The sequence below is a fragment of the Gopherus evgoodei genome, chromosome 4, assembly GCF_007399415.2.
Source record: "Gopherus evgoodei ecotype Sinaloan lineage chromosome 4, rGopEvg1_v1.p, whole genome shotgun sequence".
Classification (NCBI taxonomy): Eukaryota; Metazoa; Chordata; order Testudines; family Testudinidae; genus Gopherus; species Gopherus evgoodei.
In genome coordinates, this window is record NC_044325.1 from 94,690,281 (window position 1) to 94,716,405 (window position 26,125).

The 26,125-nt window shown below is 41.0% G+C and overlaps 1 protein-coding gene across 2 annotated transcripts in view; it reads right to left on the reverse strand.

The window, feature by feature from the left end:
• Nucleotides 1-3,024: 3,024 nt before the first annotated feature.
• Nucleotides 3,025-26,125, reverse strand: part of MPPED2 (metallophosphoesterase domain containing 2) — a 141,617-nt gene continuing 118,516 nt past the window's right edge. For both annotated transcript variants that reach the window (XM_030560226.1, XM_030560227.1), the window contains exons 5-7: nt 12,735-12,850; nt 8,739-8,852; nt 3,025-4,403 (exon numbers count right to left, since the gene is read on the reverse strand). In XM_030560226.1, coding sequence (XP_030416086.1) covers nt 4,285-4,403; nt 8,739-8,852; nt 12,735-12,850 — 349 coding nt within the window. In that variant the 3' untranslated portion in view covers nt 3,025-4,284. The remainder of the gene's footprint in view (nt 4,404-8,738; nt 8,853-12,734; nt 12,851-26,125) is intronic.

The window sequence follows — 26,125 nt, forward strand, 5'->3', positions numbered from 1 at the left end:
TCCATGGACTTCGGAGCAGGCTCCAGAGGAAGAATTGTTACCAGAGGCTTATTCTATATGCTAATATGGAACCCTGTAAGCGAGAGGCACCCTTGAAAAGGAGCACAGTTATCACAGATGAAAGCATAGTTCTTCAACAGAGATGTTACCCTAGATACACACTGCTTGTCAAATATGCCTAACATCTAGCAAAGGAAAATTACCTGTCTGTGACAGAAAACAAAGTCTCTGAACAGCACAGAAATAAAAGGTGCTAAACTCTGTATCTGCTAATGCTCCCTGTCCTCATGCAGCTTCCATTAGCCAGTTGGTTGGCTTTCACAGGGAAGAGAAAAAAACTAGACTGACTTCTGGAATCTCTTGGAAAAGGAGGGAAAGAACTAGGGAAGTTTCTAGAGGAGAGGAGACAAGTTCAATAAAGCAGATGATTGCTGAACCCGAAGGCAGTGCCAGTCAAGGAAAGAACCATACAAACTACCTGATCATTTTGGGGAAAATAAAATTCACTAGGATAATATACAGCCAATTTCCATTTACATCAATAGGTGATGATGTCCTAAAGATCCCAGCTTACAGGAGTTGAGAGAATTCTCAGCGCCGTACACAATCAAGTCTTCATGCTTTTTAATGCAGAAAGAATGGTATGATTGAAGAGACTGTACTCATCTCCTGAACAGTTCTGATGTGCCTTAATCTCCTGGTGCTGGCTCTAGTACTTGGAGGTTTTGACACTGGTACTTGGTCTCACCTACCCTAGTCAAGGCTCAGCTTCTGGTCTTGGAGCACCAGTGAAGGCGTGATGGCTCCTTCTCAACTGAATCTGTGCTTTAGCCCACAGTAGGGCTCAAGCTCCCCTAAACCTCAGCCTGGTCTGCTCTGGGATTTGGAGCAGTGTACTCTTTACCAGAGAGACAACTGAATTGGAGTTGCAGACTGTGCCCGAGCCTTTGGCAATGGGCGATAGGGCACAAGGATCCGTCTCCATTTTGCAGAGCTCACTTAAGGTCCAGCCGCTCTTGCAGTCTCTCTTTTTTGCCTGCTCCCTCAAAGGCACGGCACCCCAAAGGATTCAAGGTAGTGGACCCATGCACAAATCAGCAACAGACCACAAAGGGGTGTAGCTGGAGGTGCACTGCCTGTTTGTGCCTGGGAGTGCCAAGAAAGATTCTGCTTATGCAAGGAAGAGTGCTTCCAGCTGCTTCCCCTGGGGAGGTGGTGTTCAGAACTATCTCCAATGCACAGCTCTCTTACAGGCACGCTTCAACTCTTGGGGCCCATTTCTGCCACTTGTTGAATACCACCTTACTCTTTGGTTTCACTGGCGAATTGGATCCTAAAGTACGAAGGGTGGGTAGGGCTGGTTGCAGAAGGAGGGGAGGGACAAGGGTCACTGACTGGTTCAGTTGAGTTGTTGGGCTAATAAACTGGTGCAGTTGCCTAAAACGATGCTGAATCTCTGCAGCAGACTTTCTTAAAATGAAAACCCATATAAGAAGGATTATGAATATAAGTCAGAAAAGGGGGTTTGATATGAGTGGACACATGACTTAAGGGACCAAACTCAGCCCTGCTGTAAGCAAAGCTGGCTGGCAGCTTCTTCTCTAAGGTCAACCAGCTGTGCTCACTTTGTTGAATGTCTGTTCCATAAAGAAACCAAACAAGCAGTCAGATACAAAACAAGAGACAGGCTTATTCTTTGGGAAGGAAGTTCCTACTTCAGATTATCAAAGCCACACAAGCCTCTGGCTGGAAAAATATTGAGCTGAGATTTTCAAGTGTGTCTAGGATATTTGGATGCCTAATCCCCCTTAACTTTAACATACAATATACACCTATGTAAAGTCAAGGCCTTGTAGTGTCTGTAAAACTGCTGTAGCAGACTGGAGACGTGATGTCAGCTTTAGCTAAATTCAGAAATAGAGAGAATTAACGCTGCAAGCAGAATACTATCACCACAGCATCCCGGTTTATATTGAAATAAATCATTTTAAAGACGTCCTCTGCTTTTCTCAGCATTCGGCATGTCAGATTTATACAATGCAAATGGACAGCCAGGAGGAGGAGGTTGGAATCTGGGTATGGAACTGTTTGGGATTTTGCGAATGGGTCTGGGACAATTTGGGCTCAGGGAAGTTCTGTGGTACTGTCTGAGACTTGAGTAAGCACGCTGAAAATCAATGGGACTTGGAGATTTTAAAAAGGAACAAAAGCAGTTTAGCACCAGTTATCTACATGTTTCTACTAAAAATGCTCAGTAGTGAAACAGTTGATGATGACATTTCCAAAATCATCAGTAGGTTTAAAGGTTAATCTGCTGAGGTGACTGGGTCAGTTCATGGCTCTCTTGAGCTACTGTTTTAGGTTGTAGCAGGTTCATGAAGATAGCTCTATATATCCATTGCCATTTGGACATTTACCTTCATAACAGCTAAAAGTAATTTACAAAATACTTTTGTTTTACATCTATTTTGCGGTAGCTCTAGAGACCAAGCAGGGTTGGGCCCCATGGTACTGGGCCTTGTACAAACATACAGTAAATTACAGTCACTGCCTTAACGCACTCATGCTCTTGCACAAGTCTCCTGCAAGGGGTGGGTTCTGCTGCAAATTCTGTGACCTAGAGTTGCAGAATAGGTCAAAACAAAATAAATATGCACTACATTTCATCTAGGACTATTAATTTTTTAACCTATGGGGGAGGAACAACATAAAACACCCAGAGCAGTTAAAGTACTTATGAATAACTGAGGAGGTACAAAGGTTATTACATAATCAATTTTTCCACACACTGGCTGAAATACTGTCCTATGAGCCTTAAACTGCACATAAACTCAGTTCACACTGAATTACACCTGAATACAAAATCTCCATGTAAAAGCTGTGGAAAGATGAATGGCAGAGGAACGGAAGGAAAAGTCCACTGAGTGCTTTATCAACCCAGCTGCCAGCCCATCAATGGTGAGCAATAAAAATTTATGGAAAATGAGAATTTTTTACTTATTCTAATCAAGGCCTATGGGATTAATTCAAAGACTCTTTAACACCAAGTATTTAAAAATCTTGCAATTTTATTTGCATATAAAGGCCGCTAGATATATAATATCACAATAAATTTAAAGAAACAACTGCTTTTCTAAATTCCATTAACAAGGTAACATAAAACAGAACAAAGCTCAATAGCATTTACAGTGGTAGAACAGAAATAACTATCTGCAACAATATTTTGTGCTAGCAAGATTGCATTTACACACAGTGCAAAATAAGGAAAAAAGGAAACAAAAAGACAATTCAAGAATATTTAAATATAAAGGACAACAAAGCCTTATTTTAGTTAGGCTTGATTGTATCCATTTGATTCTATACATGCCTGAAACTGCACAAAGATTTAACTCAAGCTCTTGAAGGCCTTGAGCACTTGGAAAATGTCACATCCTTCATAATTTAGATGTGCTGTACAGCATAATTTTTCAGATGCTATACTTGCAATATTAAATTCCTAGTTATAATGCACAAAAAATACATATATATATAAATTCATATTTAAAAGGAGTCCGCATTTACATGTTTTTACTGCATGAAAACACCTGCTCTTTGCAGCTTTCATCCCCATATTTTTAAAGCTAAAATAATTTAAAAAAAAAACAAAACAAAAAACCCAAATAATAAAAAGGTAGAAAATCACATAAAGGATGCAGCTATCTATATTTAAAGTAGGCAGAGACAAACAACTGTGAAGTCTGTTCTCCCCTTGCTGCACATTACTGGTAATAAGAGGGAACTACAGTACAGGCACACTTATCAAGGGGCAAACAGACTCCTAAATCATGTTTACATTACTAAAAAAAAGTTTAATATAACTGCGGGGGGAGATAGGGGAAGGTGACATCTTAACTAGGAAAAAATTACATTTAAAAACTTTCAAACAATAAAGTTGTGCAAATTTGGTGTTTTTTTTAAATGCTGCCTTTTTAGCTTATAATATAATATTAAAATAAGGTCTCTCACTTGTTAAAAGAAAGCTTGGCTGTCCTTTTGAGAATACTAACAATTTTACAATGGCAAGTTTGAGAAAACAAAAAAAGTTCATTTTACAAATTCACAATGCTGTATCAATTTAAAATGGATGCTGCATTTCCAAAAAGCACAACCTCTTTTTCTTTTTTGTACCAGCAATTTACAAAAAACCCACATAATTTTGGAAACAAACATGTAAGAGAATGTAAGTTTTATAATTAGAAAAATGGCAGTTTATAGACCTTCCCCACTTAGCTGTGCAGTAGTGCTTCATGATCCTTGAGGGGTTGGAAGGTCAAATATAATTGGAGGATTGGTTGGTTGAAAGCTGACTGTACATGTTGAGGCATTGATGTACGTTGTGTAACCGTCTGTCATAATGCCATAACCTGTAGGGATAATGTGTCACACACACGATAATATAAATAAACAAACGATGCTGACCTTATGCAGTGCCTATAGGCAGGTACATAAAAACCTGTTATGAAAGCAGAGCTTTGGAATAAAATTCAATGAATCCTGTCAAAATGTTATAAGCTTTTGAAACCTACCACAAAGTTACAAATAAAAAAAAATGCAATGCACTGTATCTGGATTAAGTACAGGGTGTATTAAAAGTGCAGTTTTCTGACCAGAAAGGCCTTTTACTATACTGCAACTGAACAAGGCAAAAATCCCTCCTTTTCTTTGAGCTAACTGGTTTTCTCTGGTTTGGCATGATTCTAGTATCTGGTTGTGAAGGACCAATCAGGAGCAAGAGCTGAAAACCCCTCTCCTTTTAGGCACTTGGTCTGCAAACATCCTCTCAATGAGTTCAAACAAACTTGGCTGGCCTATCCTGCACTGGCCATATTGTCTAGTTTGTCAGCTCAAGGGTTGTGGGGGTGGGTGTTCACAATGGTTTGCTAAATCTCAGAAATCAATTAGCAGGAAAGAATAGGCATTTTCTGTAGCTTGGTTTCCCAGTATGGACAATGGATCTGACCAGCAATTCCAGCCCAGGGCACAGAAAATGAAAAGCCAACTAGATGAGCTGAAGAGGTCTGAGAACTGGGCGAAGAGGGAGGGGAAGAATGGGATACTAGCTCCCACAAACCTTAAGGCTGTAGTTGAACAATTGTCTGGAGATTTCTACTGTCTGAACATCACAACCGCTGATAGAGAGATTGAATGGTAGTATGAAGTGTAAGTGTGGGTGCAGCTCTAGTGGCTGCTATGCAGAGCTCCTCCACAGAGGCTGGCCTCTTCCCTCTCTTGAACCAAGAGCGGCCTATCATAATGAAAGAATGGTCTTTAAGCTGGTCCAAGCAGGGGAGACTCACTGAGGTATAGGTGAACCCGATGGAGGAATGCATATAAGGGGGGAGGGCAGTGCAAGAGCCTTTGAGCTCCTTGCAGGGGATCCTCAATGAAGAGGGAAAGAGGCTTTCTGATCTGCTACATATAGAACCAATAAGACATCACAGGCTTATAGATGTCCAAGGAAAGCTCACAGGATTCCCCCCCATCCTTAAGGTTAAGGCAGAATTGGGATAAAAAGGTGAAGAGAGGAGACTGATAAGAGATCTGGAACAAATGTGAAGCATGCTGTTGTCTTAATTAAAGGGATGATCAACTGGCCTGGAGACCACACACTCTCTCAACCTGTCCAGGAGTGATCACGGATTTCTACCTTACTTCTTTAGCGGACACTGCCTTTAGGAACATAAGGCTAGATTCTCGGCCTTGCTCCATCCTCAACTCCATACAAAGATCTGGACATCTGGCTTGGGGTTCTACTTGCACAGGAGGTGAGGTAAAGCCTATGTAGCCAGCTCTGTGCTACTTGTTCCTGGCCCCCCTGTAGGGATATGGGGGGAAATGGCTAGAGTGCCTTACACTCCTATAATGGTGGGCAGGCAGAATAAACCTTTGGGGCCCATTATCTGCCCGCGGCCTTCAGGCTCTGAGTCACATTCCTCTTTCTCTCTCTCAAAGGTGTTTATTGACTGATGGGGAGGGGGAACGAAAACTAGTAACAGTCCCCAGAGATTACTGAGGGCAGAACAGGAGATGGGAGAACCTGTGAGGAACAGCCTGCTCAGAGAGCTTCTTTTGGGGAGAGCAGAGAGGCATGATAAGTTCTGTTGAAACAGATGTTGGCCCCCAAAAGAGTCTTTGCTTCTCCCTCAAAAAAAAAGTGTTTTGGGAGTAGGGGGAGTCTGAAGGGACTCCTTTGCTTTACCTCTTCTTCTCTGCTTTCCTGGGATACCTGTTCAGATCTAACTCCCACTAGCAGGATTAGGGGGCAGCTGACTTTTCAGGCACCCTGGCCCGTAGAAGGACTGGATGGGACAGACAGACGGCATTGTCAACACTTTTTTCTGTGCTGAGGGCAAAAGCAAGCTTCACTTTTGCTGTCTGTCATGATACTGTGGCTGGCCCTGAAAGGCAGTGCCCCAGGATGACACTTGCTGCTTTCCTCATGGAGAGGCAGGAAAAGAGACAGGAGACTAGACAGAGTAGGAAGGGCTTGGCACCAAATTTCTTGCTTGTGATTGGTCCTTCAGAGGAGAGGAACTTCCCACTGTCAGTATTAGCAGGCCAAACCTCAGGGAAAATATTTTTCCTTTTGCAATGCGATATAGTACAGATCACTGCTGCATGAAAGTCAACACAGAGCTGGGCTACCAAAATGTCCCTCAGAGACTAATCATTTCACAGTTGCTGTGTGGTCTGCCTGTATCGTTTTGTTTGTTTAAGTTGGCAATTTTGAGTTAGGTCGCTTTGCAGTGGAAAAAAACTGGTTTAAAAAAAATAAATGGAGACTGCAAAATTCTGTCCCAAATACTTGTGTGCAGCTCCTATGGCCTTCAGTGAAAAATGGGTTCAGTGGTCTGAGAGCAGAATTTGATCCTGAATTAATCGTGTCTTAACTCTTAAACTCTCAGAAACATTCAGGTCAAATCTTAGTACAGTAAAGTGAGTAGGCAGTTCCTTTGCCTTCAGCATTAGTCAACTGAGCAGGATCTGCGTCTTTGTTTAGTGCCCTTGTATGCTCAAATAAGACTCTTTTCATGCTTGTGGTGTGTGTTGCCATCTTACTTACAAGGTTTAAATGTAAGGTGCACATGACTCCACAGTGTTTTTTCATAATGATCTTACGTGCTAAGAGGCCTTTGCTTTCCTTCAGCTTAACATTATTACTGCAAGAAGTTTGATTACTTTCATCTTACCATGCACCTACAAAAGGCTATAGGCAATTTGCATGTTCTACTTGTATTCACTTATCATTAATATCTGAGCATTAATATTTATAGAAAACGTCCAATCCTTTCCTGGTTTGCATTAGAGTACTGCTATTCATGCCACTATAGTTAAGGTCATGTCAATGCTTCTGTTATAAACTCCTTATTTACAGGACTTTATAACCCATGCATAAAAATTCATTGTGTAAAGTCATGAGGGCTTCGAAAAATCAACAACGCCAGGCGAGTAACCTGTCTGGTTTTTTTTTTAAAGTTCTCCAACTCTGTGAGCCTATGGAGAGCTTAATTAGAGTCAATGGCGAAATCTCCAGGGGGGAAATATAAAGCACTTAGTGTGTAATTTTTAGTCCTAGGGTCACAGAGTCTCACTATCTCTCTCAGGCTGGACTGCTAGTATTTGTCTCATTGGAACATGAAAGCCACAACGTGTATTAAATATTTAAAAACCTCCAAATGTATTTATTCAATCTCTCATTCCCTCCCATCCCCACTAAATGAGCTTATTGTTCTGAAGTTTCACACTCCGCCTGCCAGGTGTGAGATTAAAAATGGGGAAATATACCTTCTGAAAAAGCTTTTCTGAGGTTCACAGACCTTGAAAGATTCCACCTCATGAAATGTATTGCAGAATGACTTCAGAAGTGGATTTCAAAGGAACTGTGGTGCTTATCCTCTCTCCCCTCCTGACTTATGGCACAAGCTGCCCTCCCTTCTACTGTACTCTCCCTCATATACTGACTGAGGTAACTTGATGGAGCAAGCTTTCTCCGAATACCACCCTGTCTCTTCTATCTCCTTTGCTGGCTCCTGTACTTGGAATAACTGGGACTTTCTTGTGGTTTGGTAAGACAAATTTTGATTTGCTTTTATTCTTCTGAATATGAGGGAACTCTCCCCCAGAAGCTTTGAAAGCAAATAAAGTGGCACAGCACAATTATTGCAAATTACAGGTGTGGATATCCTGTATGCGGTCAATATTTTAAAATATGAGTTCCTTAAGATGGACTACTAAGTCTTTGTTTGGACACTAAGAAGTGAGTTTTCAAAGTGCTGAGCACCCAGCAGATCTATGTTTTCCCATTTTATTCCACTGCGGGCTTGTCTACACTACTGTACGGGGTTGATCTAAGATAGGCAACTTCAGCTAAGTGAATAGCGTAGATGAAGTTGATGTACTTAGATCTACTTACTGCAGTGTCTTCACTGCGGTAAATTGACAGCTGACGCTCTGCTGTCGACTCCACTTGCGCTTCTCGTTCTGGTAGAATACCGGCGTCGACAGGAGAGCACTCAGCTAGACATGATAAATCGACCCCCGCTGAATCGATCGTTGCCTGCTGATCCAGTGGGTAGTGTAGACAAGCCCTTAATCATAATAAATGGAAAGCCCACATCTGGTATAAAGTACCACAGAGATCTACTAGTTTCTCCCATGAGGATTCTCATACAGACCTAGGGAGCCCTACTATTTCTTACCTTCATGAATTCCACCAAAGACATGGAGTTTGGGCCTTACTCGCCTTTGCACAGTGTTCAACAGTTCCACACAGCCAACTCTTTGCAGCTCTTTTGGGACCCAGTCTCGAAAACCTGAGGGCAGAATGCAATCAATACTCTTAATTTTCTCTATTCAGTTAGGTTTTCATTTAGACTTTCAGGAAGCCATAATTCACTAAAGGTTTATTACGTTAATGGAGAGGTTAGGATTACAGATAAAGCATACAAGGTCTTTTAAGAAACTTCTCACTCTGTCTTCCTTAGGTTCCTAAGGTTTTTTTCCTTTTTCCTTCCCTCCTACTCCTGCCTAATTAACATTTTCTGTATGTGATTTGATTTATTAGAGTTTTAGACTCTTCTTCATGAGTGGAAGTTTTGTGACTCTTATTCCTGGCAGTGCTGCAATTTTTTCCTCTTCTCGATTCCCCTGCCCCCACCTCCTGCCTTATTTCTCCCTTCTGCTGCTGTCTGCTGTTGTAGCAGTCTACTTCCCAAGCTAGTCAGGTAAAAAGTGCTGGTCACAGTTATTCCAGAGACAGGCCACTGGAAGGATCTTCTGTTCTCACACCTGGCACCTCTGCCACCCCAGAAATTTAAAACGTATCATCTTCAACAACTTCCAGAGGCCCAGGGTCTGTAACTGTTGGGTTACTGTGGAGCCCAGATCACTGAAAATAGGCAGCACAGAGCGACAGGGAAACAGCTACAAGCAACCTAGTGCTAATTGACTAATTTTAAAGTAAAAACCACTTAGTTCTATAGCTAATACGGAAAATCCATAAAATTTGACATCAATTAGTATAAATGTGGGCTGTCTGGACTATTACAGCCTAGAGTAACATTCAAAAGGGTGTGAAGGATTGTGAGAAGCAAAAGATAAATCATAGCTGAAAGGAGGAGCAAACTCACTCTTGATGTTACTCTGTTGACTTCAAAGTAGTTATACAAAGGATAAATTTGGCCCAAGCTGATTAAAAATGGTGGGACATAAACTGGACTATATGTCCTCTTCAAAACTGGTCAAATAGCCAAGGTAGGTAATGACATCATTCTACCTAAATTAATATGTAGCCACATTAAAAGGCAATATTGGAGGTGAATTTTCAGGCATGTTGAGGCCCAGTATCTCTTTTTGCATCTCTAATGCCCTGATCTGTGCCCACAATTAAAATGGATGTAAACTGTATCCACAAAATGGAAGGCTATACTTCTGCTTTTTTTTTAAAGGAATGGAGTAAGATTTCAGAAGGGATGTTACAAAAAATTCAACTAAGAAATATTGTGATGCTGCTGAGACTAAAGTACACTATGGGAAACCAATTTACAATATGTGGATTGGCAGCCCATTGAAATCTAGCAACCAGGAAAAATTATAAACGTACTTGGGGCTTTTTTTTTTGTTTTGTTTCTTGGGAAGAAGTAAATAGATAAAATGTAAATAAACAAATCACTACAATCAGAAGGGTGGCCCTCAAAGTACAGGGCAATCCACTGAGAAGAAGTGCTAGATCAACATTTTATCTATTTACTGTTGAAGACAAACATTGGCTCTAGAGGATTTAAAGGTAACGTACATTTTTACAATATTCCCTTGGTAGCATTATAAACTGAATACCCCTAATAACCAGGCTAAAGATAAGCATTGAGTATATCAGGGATCAGCAACATTTGGCACATGGTCTGCCAGGGAAAGCCCCTGGCGGGCCGGGATGGTTTGTTTACCTACTGCAGCCACAGGTTCGGCGGTTCACCGCTCCAGGCCAATGGGGGCTGCGGGAAGCGGCGTGGCCTGAGGGATGTGCTGGGCTCTGCCTCAGTGGTGAACCATGGCCAGTGGGAGCTGTGATTGGCCGAACCTGCAGACGCAGCAGGTAAACAAACCGGCCTGGTAAAGGTTTGCCAATCCCTGGAGTATATTATTAGTGTAACATTTTGTTCTGTTCTTCTTAAGTTCCACAACGTTCAGCTCTGCTAGGATTGCTGACCTAAAACGTAGGTCAGCCTAGCTGTGTCATTCACGGGTGTAAAATATTCATTCCCTGACAGATGTAGTTAAGACAACCTAAAGTCCCACTCTAGATGGAAGAATTCTTTGGGGGGTAGGGGGGCAAGAGGGCGTGGATTAACTACAGTGTTGGAAAAACCCCTTACGTCACTGTAGCAAGCAAGGGGTTAAAAGCAACTGCTATAGCTGTGATGCTACAGTGTAGCCAAGCCCTTAGCTGTGATGTCCTACCATGCATTAAGTTCCTCACACTCCATCCACCAAGAAACCCGCTTGCCTCAGCTGCATTCAGCTGGCCTCTGGCATTTGCCATTTTTAAAGCATATCATACACAGTTTAAAATAGTATTTTGTAACAATTGGCTCAGATGCTGAGCTGGTGCAAACCTGTATAGCTCTGCTGAAGTCAGTGGAAATTTTCTAATTTACATAAACTGAGGATCTGGCTAAAAGCTTGGCAAAACCACCCAATCTACTAATTAATGCGTGCTTGCACCTGATCTTCCTCACTCTGAGAGAACATTTTTATACAGGTAGATCCGGCTGGTGTAAATTATCATAGCTCTACGGACTTAAATGGAGCTATGGCAATTGACATTGGCTGAGGATGTGACCATAGATTTGTATCTGTCTCACAGAGCAGGAACCAGAAATGTGTGACTTGGTGGAACACAGCATGAAAAAGCGTTATAGTAGCATTTTCCGAAAGGCTCAGTGTTGGCATAACTCTTCTCCCATTGAAATCAATGGGAATTTTGCCTTTCAGTGTGATCAGAGTTAGGCCCAAACTCTATTTAAAATCACACATGCGCTAAATAATCTTTTTACCTGCCTTCTGAGGCAATCGGGACAACCTTATAGATGCCTCTTATCAACCTTATAGATGCCTCTGTGGATCAACAGGGGTACTCATGTGAGTATGGGAAGTGGGATTTGGCTCAAGATGCCATTCATGAAAACTCAGATTCTGCACTCAGATACATGTACTCATCTCTCATTGAAATAAATGGGTGTAGTTTGAATGAATAGGTCGCAACAGAATTTTGGTACTTCATTAATGTAATCCAATTTTTAATATTTAAGCGTAATTGTGAACTTTTGGTAAATCTGTTTAACAAAGTGTAACAGGGTGCTGTCTAGGAGATCCAAGCCAGGCCCCTGTTAGCCCAGCTCCGCTTAAAAGTGGGATTAGTTAGGACTGGCTGGGGAGGCCACACCCTAATCACCTGAGGGGATGCACCTGCGGGCCTGAGTGGCCAGCCCGCTATATAAAGTTGGCTGGGAGGAAGCAGAGGAAGGAGTCAGGAAAGGGAAGAACAAGGAGCTGTAGCTCCCTGCTGGCAGGAGAAGTTAGCAGTCTCCCAGGGTGCTGGTCTCTAAGATATGTAAATAGTAGGTGGTGGGGATAAGCACGAACAGTAAAAGAGCACTGGTGCATGTACTTCGGAGCAGTTTCCGACTGAGTTTGTGGTGGGGCCAGGAGAAGGCACCGCTACAAGGAGCAAGTAATTTTCTAAGGGTAAAGAAGAGTAATTAAATAACCACTGTATAATCTTGACCCAATAAAAAGCTTAAATAAACATTATGTTCTAATGCTGGTGGTGGTGGTTACGAGGGAGGACCAATCTTTCAAAACGTTATTAGTCAGTCCTGGAGAATCGTAGGCCCGTGGGATTTGGAAGCTTTATCAGACTGTTCTTAAAATAAAGGATCTAACTCAAATGGCTGTGCAGTTAGATGCACCTTTGATTTTCCTTGGCTTCACTAAATCAAAAAATTTAATTTAAAAAATACCTAGAAGCCCAACATAATTGCTAAGTTTAATTATCGTACTAGACTTCTTTATTGATTTTTTTTTAATTCAGAGTTTTGTGTTAGGGTAAAATTGTGTCACTTAAAGCATTAATAGCTTTGCTTGCACTAAAAGTGCATTTTACTTACAAAACCACACACAGCTTTTCCTTCACTTACCAAGAGGAGGTCCATGTGTCATTAGGATATCAATGCCCTCAGGGATAAGGTTCCACTTGTCAAGCAAAGACTGACCTCTGGGTAGGTTAAAGCCCCATCCATTAAACCATGGTGTCCTTTGGGGAAAAAATAAGACAAACTGTCTCAGTCTGATACAGCAATTTTTTCTCTCTTGCGAATTTCTAAATTGTAAATTTTTCTGTATTGTTTTGGCCATCTCTCCTGTCATTTTACGATCATTCACTGACCAAAGAGCATTTGTCTTTGGAAGGGACCATTCCCAAAACAAAGGGCTATGGTTTTTGTTTTTCTTTTCTTTTTTTTTGGGGGGGAGGGGTTATTTGTTTGTTTTTTAAAGTGCCCTAGCTGTAAATTTGAATCCATATCAGGAAGCCACCTTTCCTACAGTTTCAAGGGTATTTGACTCCGGGGCTTGGGTTTACCCTTCATAAAGAAAGGAGACAGTCAGTGTGTTCAGGTCTAGATCTTTGAGGGATGTCAATTCCAGGATATGGGCTTGGGCTCTTCCCTTATTTCAAGGTAAGCACCTAGACCAGGGGTGGGCAGACTACAGTCCGGGGGCTGCATAAAGCCCTCCAGATGTTTTATTCTGACCCTTGAGCTACAACCGGGGAGCGGGATCTGGGGCTTGTTCTGCTCCACATGGTGGGAACCACGGCCAATGGGAGTTGCAGGGGCGATGCCTGTGGACAGGGCAGTGTGCAGAGCCGCCTGACTGTGCCTCCGCTGCTTGAGGGAAGTGCTGCCCGGGAGCCTGCACCCTGACACTCTCCCACACCATGATCCCCCTCCTGCCCTCCGAACCCCTCAGTCCCAGCCCGGAACACCCTGAACTCCACATTTCTGGCACCACCCCAGAGCCCACACCTCCAGCTGGAGCCCTCACCTCCTCCCGCACCCCAACTCCCAATTTTGTGAGCATTCATGGCCCACTATACAATTTCCATACCCAGATGTGGCCCTCGGGCCAAAACGTTTGCCCACCCCTGACCTAGACCAAAAAAAAATCAAACCCCAAAACATGGTCTGGTAGCAGAAAAAGGAGAACCACCTGCAGCGCAAGGTGCCCTAATAGAAGATGGGAACACAGAACAGTTGTACCTTTTTTGTGGCAATGGTCACAGGCCTGTATAATATACCATGGCTGTATGACCTCTGACATTAGAGCATTGTGAAATGATTCAACATAACTATACGTGGTAACCCTAAAAAGATATTACACTCTTTAAAATACCTTAATACATATTTAATTCTGGGGGGGAATGGGGCCCTTCAGTTTTCTCCATCATAGCAGTTAGGGGAGAATCTATTATAGAAACCATCGGATTGAGACACACACTCTTTATGGGGATGAAAGAAACTATAATATTTGACAAAAATGTTTTTTCCTGATAAGTTTTGCTATAAAATGTGAAAGCAAAATTGAGTAGTTCTGATGCAGAAATATAAAAGCTGTTATCAGATGTGAAATGCATATCATCAAGATAAAAATTATATCCTTACCTCTATTACTAATAACATTTTAGGCTATTACAAACAGAGGATTTTGAAATTCCTTACTTGCTTTTCACCATTTGTGCTGTTTTGCGTTTCATGTGGCTTGGGCACTTAAACTAGTCAGTTTTACATTCTATTAGAAATGCTCTCAGACTAAAATCTGGGATCCACGCAGCAAGCAAAGCAGGTCTAGACAATGGGCCCTCTCTAGATTTTTAGCTCCTTCTCTCTGAAGTTATGTACTAGCACAGAGGTGTTGTCTTTCTGAATCACTACTCTGGAAAGGAACATTTAAATAGATGAAATCTGTTTTCATTAAAAATGTAAAACACCCTCAAGAAAATATTTAAATTTTCAGTTTACAATGAAGTCAGCAAGAGTTACATATCTCCACTGTGTAAATCGCATCCTCACCCATCCCCTTCAGCATTTCATATTATACACATAACTATATTTGGGACCTACATTAAATTGACAATTTCCCTTTGAGATTATAAATCTACTTCTCATCTTCATAATTCAAATGTTTTGTTTTTATCAGAAGTTGATCTGAGGAAGATCAGTATTTAACCAGGGATTGACATTCTGAAGACCTGTTCAATCTACTGTGTGTGAAATGGAAGGGTCTTTTGTCCTATAAAGATGACTCCAGTATAAGAGTTATGGGAACTTTTGCAGATACCAGATTCACTGAACGGCACCATTTAAAATGTACAATAGACAGACCATCCTTCATTATATAAGTAGTCCCATATATAATAATGCATGTACGTCAGGATTACTGGCTTGAGTAAAAGTTTGCAAGATTGCACGCTGTGCGTTTATATATGGAAAGTTAACGTCTAATTCCGTTTAGGACTTAATCCTGCACCATTGAGGTCAATGACAAAACTCCCATTGATTTCAGCAGGATTCTGTAGGTGAAGACTGAATTTGCACCGGAGTTTGTGTCCCTGAACTCTGCTGTGTCAGAACTTTGTTTTTGCTATTCTTTTCCACTGCAATTAAAGTTCAGTTTCTTACTCACAGGTGTCTGAAACAAACAGCTAAATTAGCTAACAATTTTTCTTTTATTGTAATACTCTAGTTTCTAGCCATATGCAGATGACTAAATTTTTCAGAGTTCCATTTGAAAATTAAAACATAATTTGGCTAATTTTTCATCTATATAACAAACCATAGTCAAACTCTACTATGACAAAACACACACACAATAGGGAGGCTGAATTTGTCACTATCAATTAATGATTCTTTACCCGTTTCTCATGCAAAGAGTACTGTAATAATTCTACAGTTAAACCTGAAATGTGAAACCATAGCTGTTATCTTATTGGAGCTCTTCGGAGAATTATACATGCCATAAACCTAGATGGTGTGCAGTAATTTTTGTTCTTTAGCAGTCGGGGGAGAGGAGAAAGGGAATCAGAGTTCCAGTGTAGTCTGCATTCACCGAAGACTAAATAATTAGCTCTGACTAACAGACACCACATGGGAACTAACTTATAAGACAACTTCTCGCAAACCTCCCCAGTAGTGCCATGTGTGCATCATATAGAGTGTAAAACATTCTCTTTAACACACTAAACATTTTCATAAGCAATTAATAAATATTGTATATGGGGGTGACAGAAAGAACCCCTGGGAGACAGAGATTTAAACTGTAATTCCTGGTGGAGCGATTTCAGCTTGAGTTTACTACTGTTTGTGCATACTCAATGAGAATATTGTGCCCTCACTCAGCAGAGTTATTCACTTGCCTTTTACGCTGCCTCAAGTTTCTAGAGAGAACAAAGCTTGTTAGAAGCGCACACAGGAGAACTTGTTCAGAACAATGTCAATAAAAAATGGGTTTCCAACACAGATTCAGGTTTAGATGAGATCACAGGAAAGGTCATCTCGTTTTTGTACTATGCTGTGTTGTGGTGCAGCCAAAATGAAGTTGATGTACTGTGAATCCCTTGAGCGGACCAATGAATAGCTGTTTACCCCCAACAAACATGAAACATGTATAGTGAGTAAGAGAGAAAGACTGGGCTAGTGGTAATATAACATTAAGTGCCTCTATTAGATTCCCTGTTGCAAATAGTTACAATTTATTTCTATTGCATGATATATTTTTGCATGCCTAAACAGCAAGATCTAGTCATAACTTATATTTTTAAATTATTTCACAAAGAAGAAAATTAACTGGTACCTGTAGTTACCAATATTCCGCACAATTTTCCTGGGCTGATTACTTGTTAAAAGAAACTTCCTTAGCTGGGGGTGGAAGATACTTCTTTTGGTTTTGTTTTTTAAAGATTTCAATCAGTTTTCTTTACACAAGCCTTCGGTCTGCTGAAGCACAGGGCAAAGCTGCTTAGTCAGTAGTACACATGATTAGACTCTTGACAAATTTGCAAGATTGGGAGCCAAGTGAAAGTGACTAGTTGGCTCCTGAAAATATTACTGGTATACCTGATTTTTACGACATTTTCAAGAAAAGAAAGTAATTAGACTGCTGAGTAGTACCATCCGTGAAGCCCAGAGCCAGAGTAAAACATGGGATTGGTAATCAGACATTACAAGTGATTTTTGTCTCTGCGTTTGGTGGGCCCAAACAAACCCTAACTTCCTCCTACACAATGCATGGACTGATATTGGTCTTTCTTATCCTGCACATCAGACTAAGTCCAAGAGAACCTAATTTAACCACCGCTGGCTAGAATCATACTGCACTTCACAGCATCTTTCATATGCCATGAAACTGTCATGATAATTCTTGATCTCTGTCTCACCTGACAGCTCAACCCTCCCTGATTGCAAAACTTCCTTATCATTTAGATATAGCAGTTATACTGGCACCAGATGTGTCACATTGAATATCCAGATGAAAGGCAAACACCTGGCCAATTTTTCTCTCCACAGCTCTTGACTTCTATGCAGAAGGCCAGCACTCTCCCTACAGATTCCTCTCCACTTGGCAATCTGAAAGCTACTTTTTCTGCAATTAAAAGGATGCTTTGTGCTAGGACACAAAACCTCTTCACACCTTGTACTGCAAGAGACACGCACATAACTTGACATAAACACAAGAGGGAGGGGAATTTTAAGCTTCATGATGAGACTTACAGATGTTAAATCTGCCTAACAAGGAAAACAATTCCTTCTGCTGCCGAAAGGCAGCACAGGATTTGTTTCTCACCAGATTTCCTTTCCCCAAAATGCACCTGGGGGCTATGGGGCAGGAAGCCAGGAGACCTCTGGGCAGTACCAGCACTCTCTGGAGGGAGCCTCGAGGCAACAAGTGAGCAGGAAGTCAGGGGAGAGCCGGGCTGTGGCTGGGCAGGGAGCCTAGGGGGCAGCTGGGCTGTTGGTGGAGCCCCCTACGTACCCTGGTGATAGCCTGGCTTTCTTGTCAAAGTCATGGCTCCATGAGAGCCAACAGCCAATGTAAGTAATGCAGTGTCTGTGTAGACACTGCATCATTCTAACTACACTGCCATACGCCCTCTCGGGGTGGTGGAGTTATGATGTCGGTAGGGCACTTATGTCGGCGGAGGCAAGGTTGTAGTATGTACACTGACAAAATCAAGTTGATGTAAGTGGCCTTAATCGACCTAACTGTGTAGTGTAAGCCAAGCCTACATCTGTTTTCTTTCCAAGGCCAATAGCGGAGGAAATGCCTAAAATCCATTTCCGAAGGAAACAGTTACACACAAGTAATAATGATGATGATGAGCTCTTTATTTTGGTCAGCACTTAGAGCAAACGCACAAACTTGTGAGATTGCTGGTGAGGAAGATAGTAGTTCCATTTGCAGAAGAAAAATGACAGAACAGAGCACTAAATAGGCATTCCCAGAATTGTTCAATTACAGAACTGACCTATAAACACATCCTGAAACTACCTATTTCAGTTTTACATTTAGGGCTTAATAGCAGAGAGTGTCCTGAACTGAACAAACTGTAAAGGGAAGATATGACCTTTATGCACAATAAAGAAGAGCCTTTCAATAAAAAACATACAGCTCATAAATGTTTGCTAAGGAGGAAAAGCACAGGCAAAGTTCTCCATTTAATGAAACAACAGAGTGCGCCTCGTGGGAAGGTAGAAAATTGTTGTAGAGAGGGGTGGAGGGTATATGTAGTTTAAGTAGAAACAAAAAAAGGGGGAAAAATAGTGTAAAATGGATTAAGAGCATTTTTAAAAGCTATCTATGAATTACAAGATAAGAGCTGCTGTAATTTAACTGAGCTCTATGGAACCTAATTTTGATTAAGCCCTTTCTTATAGCAAACATCAGGATATTATTTCATAATAGATACTGAACCAGGCAATAAATAAGGGTCACAGTGTGAAAATCTTAAAGAATAAATATAGTGTATTTCTTGCAACTCTTTTGTCATAAGGATAGTCTTGTGACATAAGCACAAGTCTGAGAGTCAGGTGACTTGTTCTAGTGCCAGATCTGCTACAGACCTCCTGTGTGATCCTGGAGCGCCACTTAACCTCTCAGTGCCTCATGTTCCTACAATGAGACTAATAATGTCTAATTCAACAAAGATTGTGAGGTTTAATTCTTCAGGACTGCAATATTCTTTGTAAAGCATTTTGAGTACTTCATGTGGACACCACTATGCTGGTGCACAATATTAGGATTATTTTAGTCATGTTGCTTTTGTAGACCTCTAGAATGAGTAGATACATATAATCCAGAATCTCTAATGCATTCTAAGGCAAAGAGTGGTAGTATGTAAAATACAGAGGTACTTTGGCATGCAATCCTGTTCAGCCAGTGTTATACCGTCTTTCAGTCATTTCGACCAAATTCTCTCCTCCCTGGCTCTCTCATCCTATGGGGCAGAGTGAAAATGTCCTGGGATCTACACGAGCTGTCAGCCTCCAGTTGAACTGTTCTTATTGAAGTAATATCAGAAAGCAGTTCAGCTGAGTTACTTTAGTTTTGTTTTTGTGGGGGACAAGGTGAAATGGGGGTGGGGTTTGACCATCTTTTTCTGAAGAGATGCTGATAACTCCAGAAAAGCTTTGGCACACATCCTCTGGCCCAGCTGAGCTGTGCAATTCTAGACAAGGGGTGGGAAGCAAAATGTCAGCAAGTCACTTTTGCAGTTCCTGATCCTGTGGCAGACAGGCACTTGTCCTAGTCCCTGGAGACAGATAATGCAGCCTATTTCGAGCCATGCCCCTTCATCGGGGCCAGGGAGAGAAGATTTGTGTAGGAGTCACTTTACTGTCCCAATGCCACCTGTGGATTTCCTTATGACAGGGAAATCCTCAACTGGCCAACTAAACCAGATTTAACTCTGCTTTGCACTGCCAGAGGGAGACATGGCAGACTTAATGCATCTGAGCCAAGATTTGGCAGTGGCTTCTCACAGTTTTTCAATTTTTAGATAGCCGTAATGAGACAAGGCTTATTTAAATTTTGAAAGCATATAGTGTACACGTGGTAGCTATTTTCAGCAATACCTGACATCAGTATTTTACACTTTGCTTTATGCCCCATTTTTCAAAACTGGATACATGCAACTGCATACACAAAAATGTGTGTATATAATTTGTGTGCATCTACATGTGGAATCACAATGTGTTAGATGACCCCCCAATGGAATGATTTGCTACACATCAGTAGTTCTCAGACTATGTATAGTCAGTGGAGTCCTTGGTTGTGGTCCTAAGAATGAAACATTTAGAGATGCAATCAGTGAGTGACTGTGGTGTTTAAAAGGAAAATGGCCCACAACAGCATCTTTCTCTTACAAAGGAGTTTGCATTTAAAGAAATGCTACCAAATGAGTGCACTACACAATTATATTTGCCACCATTAATCCAAATATGAAATATGCTTCTTGCTTCAAATTGTTCTTGCTCCCATCCTCAGAACAGTATGAATTATTAGATGGGTGTTTCAGGTTAGGTTCATTTCAGGTGAAGCTCTATACTTGAATTTGCGGCCCCTCAGTTGAAAAAAAGAGGGCCAGATTCTCGTCTGCTGTAAACTGGCATAGTTCCATTGAAGCCATTTGCCGATTTACAGCAGCTGAGCATCTGACCGAGACTGTCTACAGAGACAGAGCTTGTATTTAAGGATAGACATAGAATGGATACACCTTTCAGTCCTTTGTATGAAAGGAAAACGGTTTATTTCATGGGGAACTTCTCACACATCCTCAGACAGGTTTCTTCTCCTTCCCTGATATCGCCCAACAGACTTCTGAATTGCTTCCTTCTTGGAGTCCCATCTTTCACTAACATGCTTCAAAGGGCATTTGCTTCCACTTCTGAAAATGTGTTTCAGAGCCATGCTTCCTCTGCGATGGGGCCCCAAACTATTGGTATTTGCTCCACAATTCTGTCATGCTATACTATATACGGTATGCATATCACTGGAGAACCACCACAGTGTAACAGAACTTGCATTTTTTTCACATTATCAGTGCCAGACTAGCATCTAGACACCAGAACTGGTCTTCAGTGGTATGGAATAAAAGTGTGCAAGAAGAGAATGGAAGGAGGTTGTGTGGAGGAACATATAGTGCAGTATCTACATTAGGGAGACTTTGAGGAACAGGGCCAGAAGGGCAGGAGACCAAGAGGCCAACAATATCCTGGGGGTTACAGGAGGGAAAGAAAAATGTAATGCAGGAAGTAAAGAACATATGGCCTGTTGAGGGTAGGAATTGTGTAGGAGGGGAATACTGAACGAGATGGGGATACAAGGAGGCATCACTGAGAAAGAGATGGGGGAGGAGAGAGGAGTAGCTTTAATAAGCATGTGTACACTTCATTGCTCATCTGAAAAGAAAACACTCTTTCAACCTTTTGAGGTTTCCTAAACTCTAACTATATTGGAATTTTATTTAAGGCTTTAGATAATGAGCTATGGGAAATATTTTAATATCCCAAAATTATGAACATTATTTCAAATTTGACTCTAGGGCTAATTTTACTCTACTTTAAAAAAGACTGTAGACTTAGTAAGAGTAAGAATGTCCAAATTTGGAATTCTACAGCTCTACATTTTCTATGTTGCAAACAATTGCAATGTTCAGCAGTGCTACAATATTTGAGGGCCTAAGTGTTACCATTTTAAATACAGATTTTTTTTGTGTGGCCATTTCTAAAAGATTGGGGCTGGAATGATCTTTGCATGTTGCTACACACCTTCTAGCATCCATAGAAGACAAACATTTTTGTGTGTGACTTATAAAAAGTGTCTGAGCTCCCCCAGCTGGATCTGAAGCAGTAGTTTCACCTCCGTAACCTTTTCCTAGCTCTGTACTAACATCACTGAAGTAAACAAAAATCTCTGTATTTATTTTGGCTCCGCTGAAAATAGAATGGTTTGCATGGATAACTTTGTGAGAAGTGCAGTATAAAAATCTAGATTAAATTAAGATAGAGCTCATTATGTAGATAGAAAGACTCTAGGAAAAGGGTTGAGCAAAGAGAAGAATCAATCTTTGACATCTGAAAAGGTCAAAATCTGCAAGAAGCTATATTTAATAGTTTCTAAGAGCATAGTATAAACAGAAAACAATAATGTTTCTATAATACATTTAAAAGGCAGCTGACCTTTTAACTTTATTTCAATTTGTTACAAAACAAATTTGGCCAAAATCTGAACTGGTGTAACAAATACAACGCCACTGAAAGTAAAGGAGTTGTGCCTGTTTGCACCAGTAGTGATTTGAACCAGTGTTTCCATGGAACAGTCTCCAGAAACTTGTGGTTTTCAATGCTGCTGAAAACGTTTCTTTAGCAGCCTCGAGTGTCTACTATCCCTGCATTATTGAGAGCCTGAACTGGCCAGAAAACAATGGGATTGTTTATTCAATATTAAATGCTGAAGGTCACAAACAAGATGAATGCCAGGTGTGTATCTTTTATACATTGCTCCAGTTCCTTCACATGTAACTATACATATATGTACACACATTCCTACTAATCTATGTAACTTAATACATCAATATGATGGAGTAACATTTTCCCGAAGTAGTAATTTAGGGCCTGATCCTTCAGTCCTGCCATACATGCAACACCAGCTGACTTTAATGGAAGTGCTGAATGAGGGTGGGCTTTCATGATCCAGTCAGACCTTATTTACTCTTTGAGTGAAATTCACTCCTGTGTATAGGGATGAATTTCACCCACTTGGTGTGGTCCATTGGAAGACTAGACATTGGAAGGAGGAGGGGGGCTCTGGAGGCACTGCATAATTATGTGAGAAAGGAGATGACAACGGTGGGATATTAGAGAGGTACGCTGGTTTCTTCACTCTGAGGATCACTGATGTTCCTTTTATTATACGTAATGGTGCCTAGATAATTTGGTCACTGTGCCTTACATACCAATACTTTAAAAAAATGATAAGATGTTCAAGGTGAAGAAATGGGACTATTGATGGACCAAAGGCAATGGAGAGAGGGAACTGGGGGCATACTGAAGATATGGAGAGACAATGGGGTGAGCCTCAGATGGCTCTGATAGTTCATAAGAATTAGAAATTGCTATACTGGATCAGCTCAATGGTCCATGTAGTCCAGTATCCTGTCTCTGATAGTGGGTGGTACCAGCTGCTTCAAAGGAAGATACAAGAAACTCTGCATGAGGTAGGTGAAGTTTCTGAAAGATGGAGGTTAGTTTATGCTCTGAAGCATGCATCCAAAGCTCTCGTTCATGTTTTAATATGTATTACAGCAACTCTAAATACTCTTATCATATATACATCCAGTCTTTCTGTGAATTCTTCTATTCGCTTGACTTTAATCAAATCTTGTGGCAATGAGTTCCATGGGCTAGAAACAGTGTTCCTTTCATCCATTTTGAATCTGCCACCTTTTGGTTTCATTGAATGTTTCTGTATTATGAGATGGAATGAACAGAGGTCACCAATCATATCAGCATCAGAGCCCTGACAATGGGAGGTGTTTTGCAACAGGAGTTGAGGGCACTGTGCACCATACAGGATTTCTGGATTTGTCACCTCTCTCTCAATCTTTTGAGGAATGCCCAGTTCTGTTGCAGAGCTGTCTAGGGCCAATATTCTCAAATTCTTTTTCCTATATGTGACTGCAATGTCAGCAGTATCTCTGCAGATGCAAAAGATAATACATTGTTCTTGCTCTCTCTCTCTCACACACACACATGTGCGTGTATGCACCCCTCCACCCCCCAGGCACAGTCAACTCTACGAAGGCAGACATAAATCTGATTAGATCCTTGCTAACAAATAAGGGATAGCATTGCTGAAAGGAAATTCAGTGACATCACAGTATAAGCCAGGGTGCAAAGTCAAGTCCAGCATGCTGGCCAGGGAAGAGAGACAACAGCTGGGTTATGAACAGAGAATAGCACTTTTTTCAATTTGCTGTTACTCTAAAGAAAATCGTCTGAAAAGGGAACAGACTTTCCACAGTGTACTTACAGTCATGACTATTATCTACCTCACACACAAAGTAACTCAAGGCATGCTGGCCATAAAACTCAACAGGAATTTTAGTCTCCTAGAGCAGTGTTTCTCAAATGTTTTGTGCTGGCGATCCCATCTGGGCTTCCCTCCAGTAGAAAAAATTGTGACCTCCTACCTTCAGCCCCATAGGGCTCAGGGCAGGGGCTCTGGGCTTCAGCCCTGCTGACACCATCGAAATGGAGTCACAACCCACAGTTTGAGAACTGCTGTCCTAGAGTAAAACTGAGGTGAATGGAGAAAGCAGAAAAGTTAACGTGAAAAAACAAAGCTTCTACAATGTAACTTCAGAACCGGGGTTAAAATGCTGGGGGAAATCTTTTAATATTTAAAATAAATTGACAATTAATTAAAATATTTGTATTTTGTTTTAATGAAGACTGTTAGTAATACTCCTCCTTCTCAACTGCCAGCTCTAAATATAACAACTTTCAAGATTGGGCCCCAGTTTTTCCTATCACAGTACTGATCCTACTCCTGTAGCAGTACAAAATGAAAATGAAAATGAAATGAAATGAAATGAGAACATCTATCCTTCTGCATTTTGTACTGCTGTATTTAACAGTTATATTTAATAAAAGAGAAAGTTTGTGACCTCCCATGCCAAGTTTCAGCTTAGAGTAAGTTTTTACAGACAAGCTATAAACTAGAGCCCTGCATGGGATTTTTAAAATCCTGCTCCCGCTATTATGGCAGAGGTTCTGTGGGATCCCAGGCCTGCTGCAGAGCTCTATTCTAAATCCCCGAATTAGGAGTTTATAATGGAAAGGCAGACTCACATTTAACTAGAGTGGTGCCTTTAACAACAACTTTTACAATTGTGTTTTCTGGGAGGTTGAATTACCAAAAAGTTAACATGCTGTATATTCTGGTAATAAAAATCTGTTGAAAACAAAAGGTCATTTTATTTCCTAAGATAAGAAGGAGTTAGGTTTGTATTGTATGGCCACGACAGTATACGGACAGGATAATTCTTACAGGAGAAGTTGATATGTCAGATGGCTGGGGGGGGGGGTTGTTTTCAACTCTTTAACCATGTTGTAAAGCTTTGCAGTTCATAACCTGTAGTCACCTATTGCTATACACTACAGATTTTAATACAGGTTTCCAATTTCAGACAATCTGATGTGACAAAAATCTGAAACTTACAGTAGCCCATTATATGGGCAAACTATTCATTTTATATTCACCTCCTTGTTGTATCAGTGCAGAGGTCATCTAAAGAGGGGGTCTAATTAATCATGCTGTCAGAGCCAATGAGGAGGAGCATGCTAATAGGACTTTTATTTCACCCAGGAAAGCAGCGGTCTGACAAGAACTAGAAAATATGGCCTTGGTGTTGCTGTTTATTAGCACTGCTGAGATCAGTGGTAATGGGAGCCAAGCAGCTTATGTTTGATAAAGTGCTGGATGTCAAGAACCAGCAGCAATCAGAAATTAGACTGACAAGAGGCAAGACTCTCACATTATTAATAGTTGATAAATACAAAACGAGGTTTGGTGAAGGAGACAAACGAAAACATATTGTGAACTAGCCAGGGCACATGCATGTTCAGAGAGAAGGAAAGTGAGTCAAAAAACTACCCAAGACAGGTCTGACTTCTCTACTGCCCTCATGTAAAAAAGCTGATTTGTTTGTTTTTTTTTAACTAAATGATATGCCCACATCAAAAAGTAACATTAGCATATCTAAAAGTGCCTGGATGTGAAGCACAGGAGATGCTGACAGATATTAGGAGGGTTCTGGACTCTTGTTAGCAGCAGGAGCATTTGCTGTGCGTGTGATATGTAAAATTTAACATGAATTATTTCAGTAATGCACCCCTATGCGAGTCCTCAGTGTGCAGTTTATTTTATACTTCAGGCCAGGCTAGTTTTTTTTTTTTTTTTTATAATTAACTACTTTCTCCAGACTTTTTAATAAAAATTTTTTTTACAAGATTATTTCCAAATGTAGAGAGAGAGAGAGAGCATTAAATAGGCTTCTCAACAAAGAGACATGGATTCACAATTGTGTTGGATAATATAATCAAAATCTTGCGCATAGTAACATCTTTTGGCAAGGTTTGAGCCAAATGCCTAGCACCGGAAAAAGGATATGTGCTGCAGAGGGCAAACATGAGACATTGTTGGGATATAAAACTAGACTGAGAAAGGGAGGTAGACTTAAACTTCTGTGTTGAGGGAGGAAGGCTCTAATGTTTATGGCTGCTAGTGTGGATCCAATTATCTTCATCCTGAATCGTCTCTTTTTTCCCCCTGAGAATACTCTGTTGTCTAGATCTTCCTTTTGGAGCCCGCCATAAACATTTGTAATCCGAGGTTGCAGAATCAAGTTCTGTAGCCTCTCACTGATGTGACCAAGTTGAAGGCAGCTGAGCACACCTTCTGTTCTGACAAT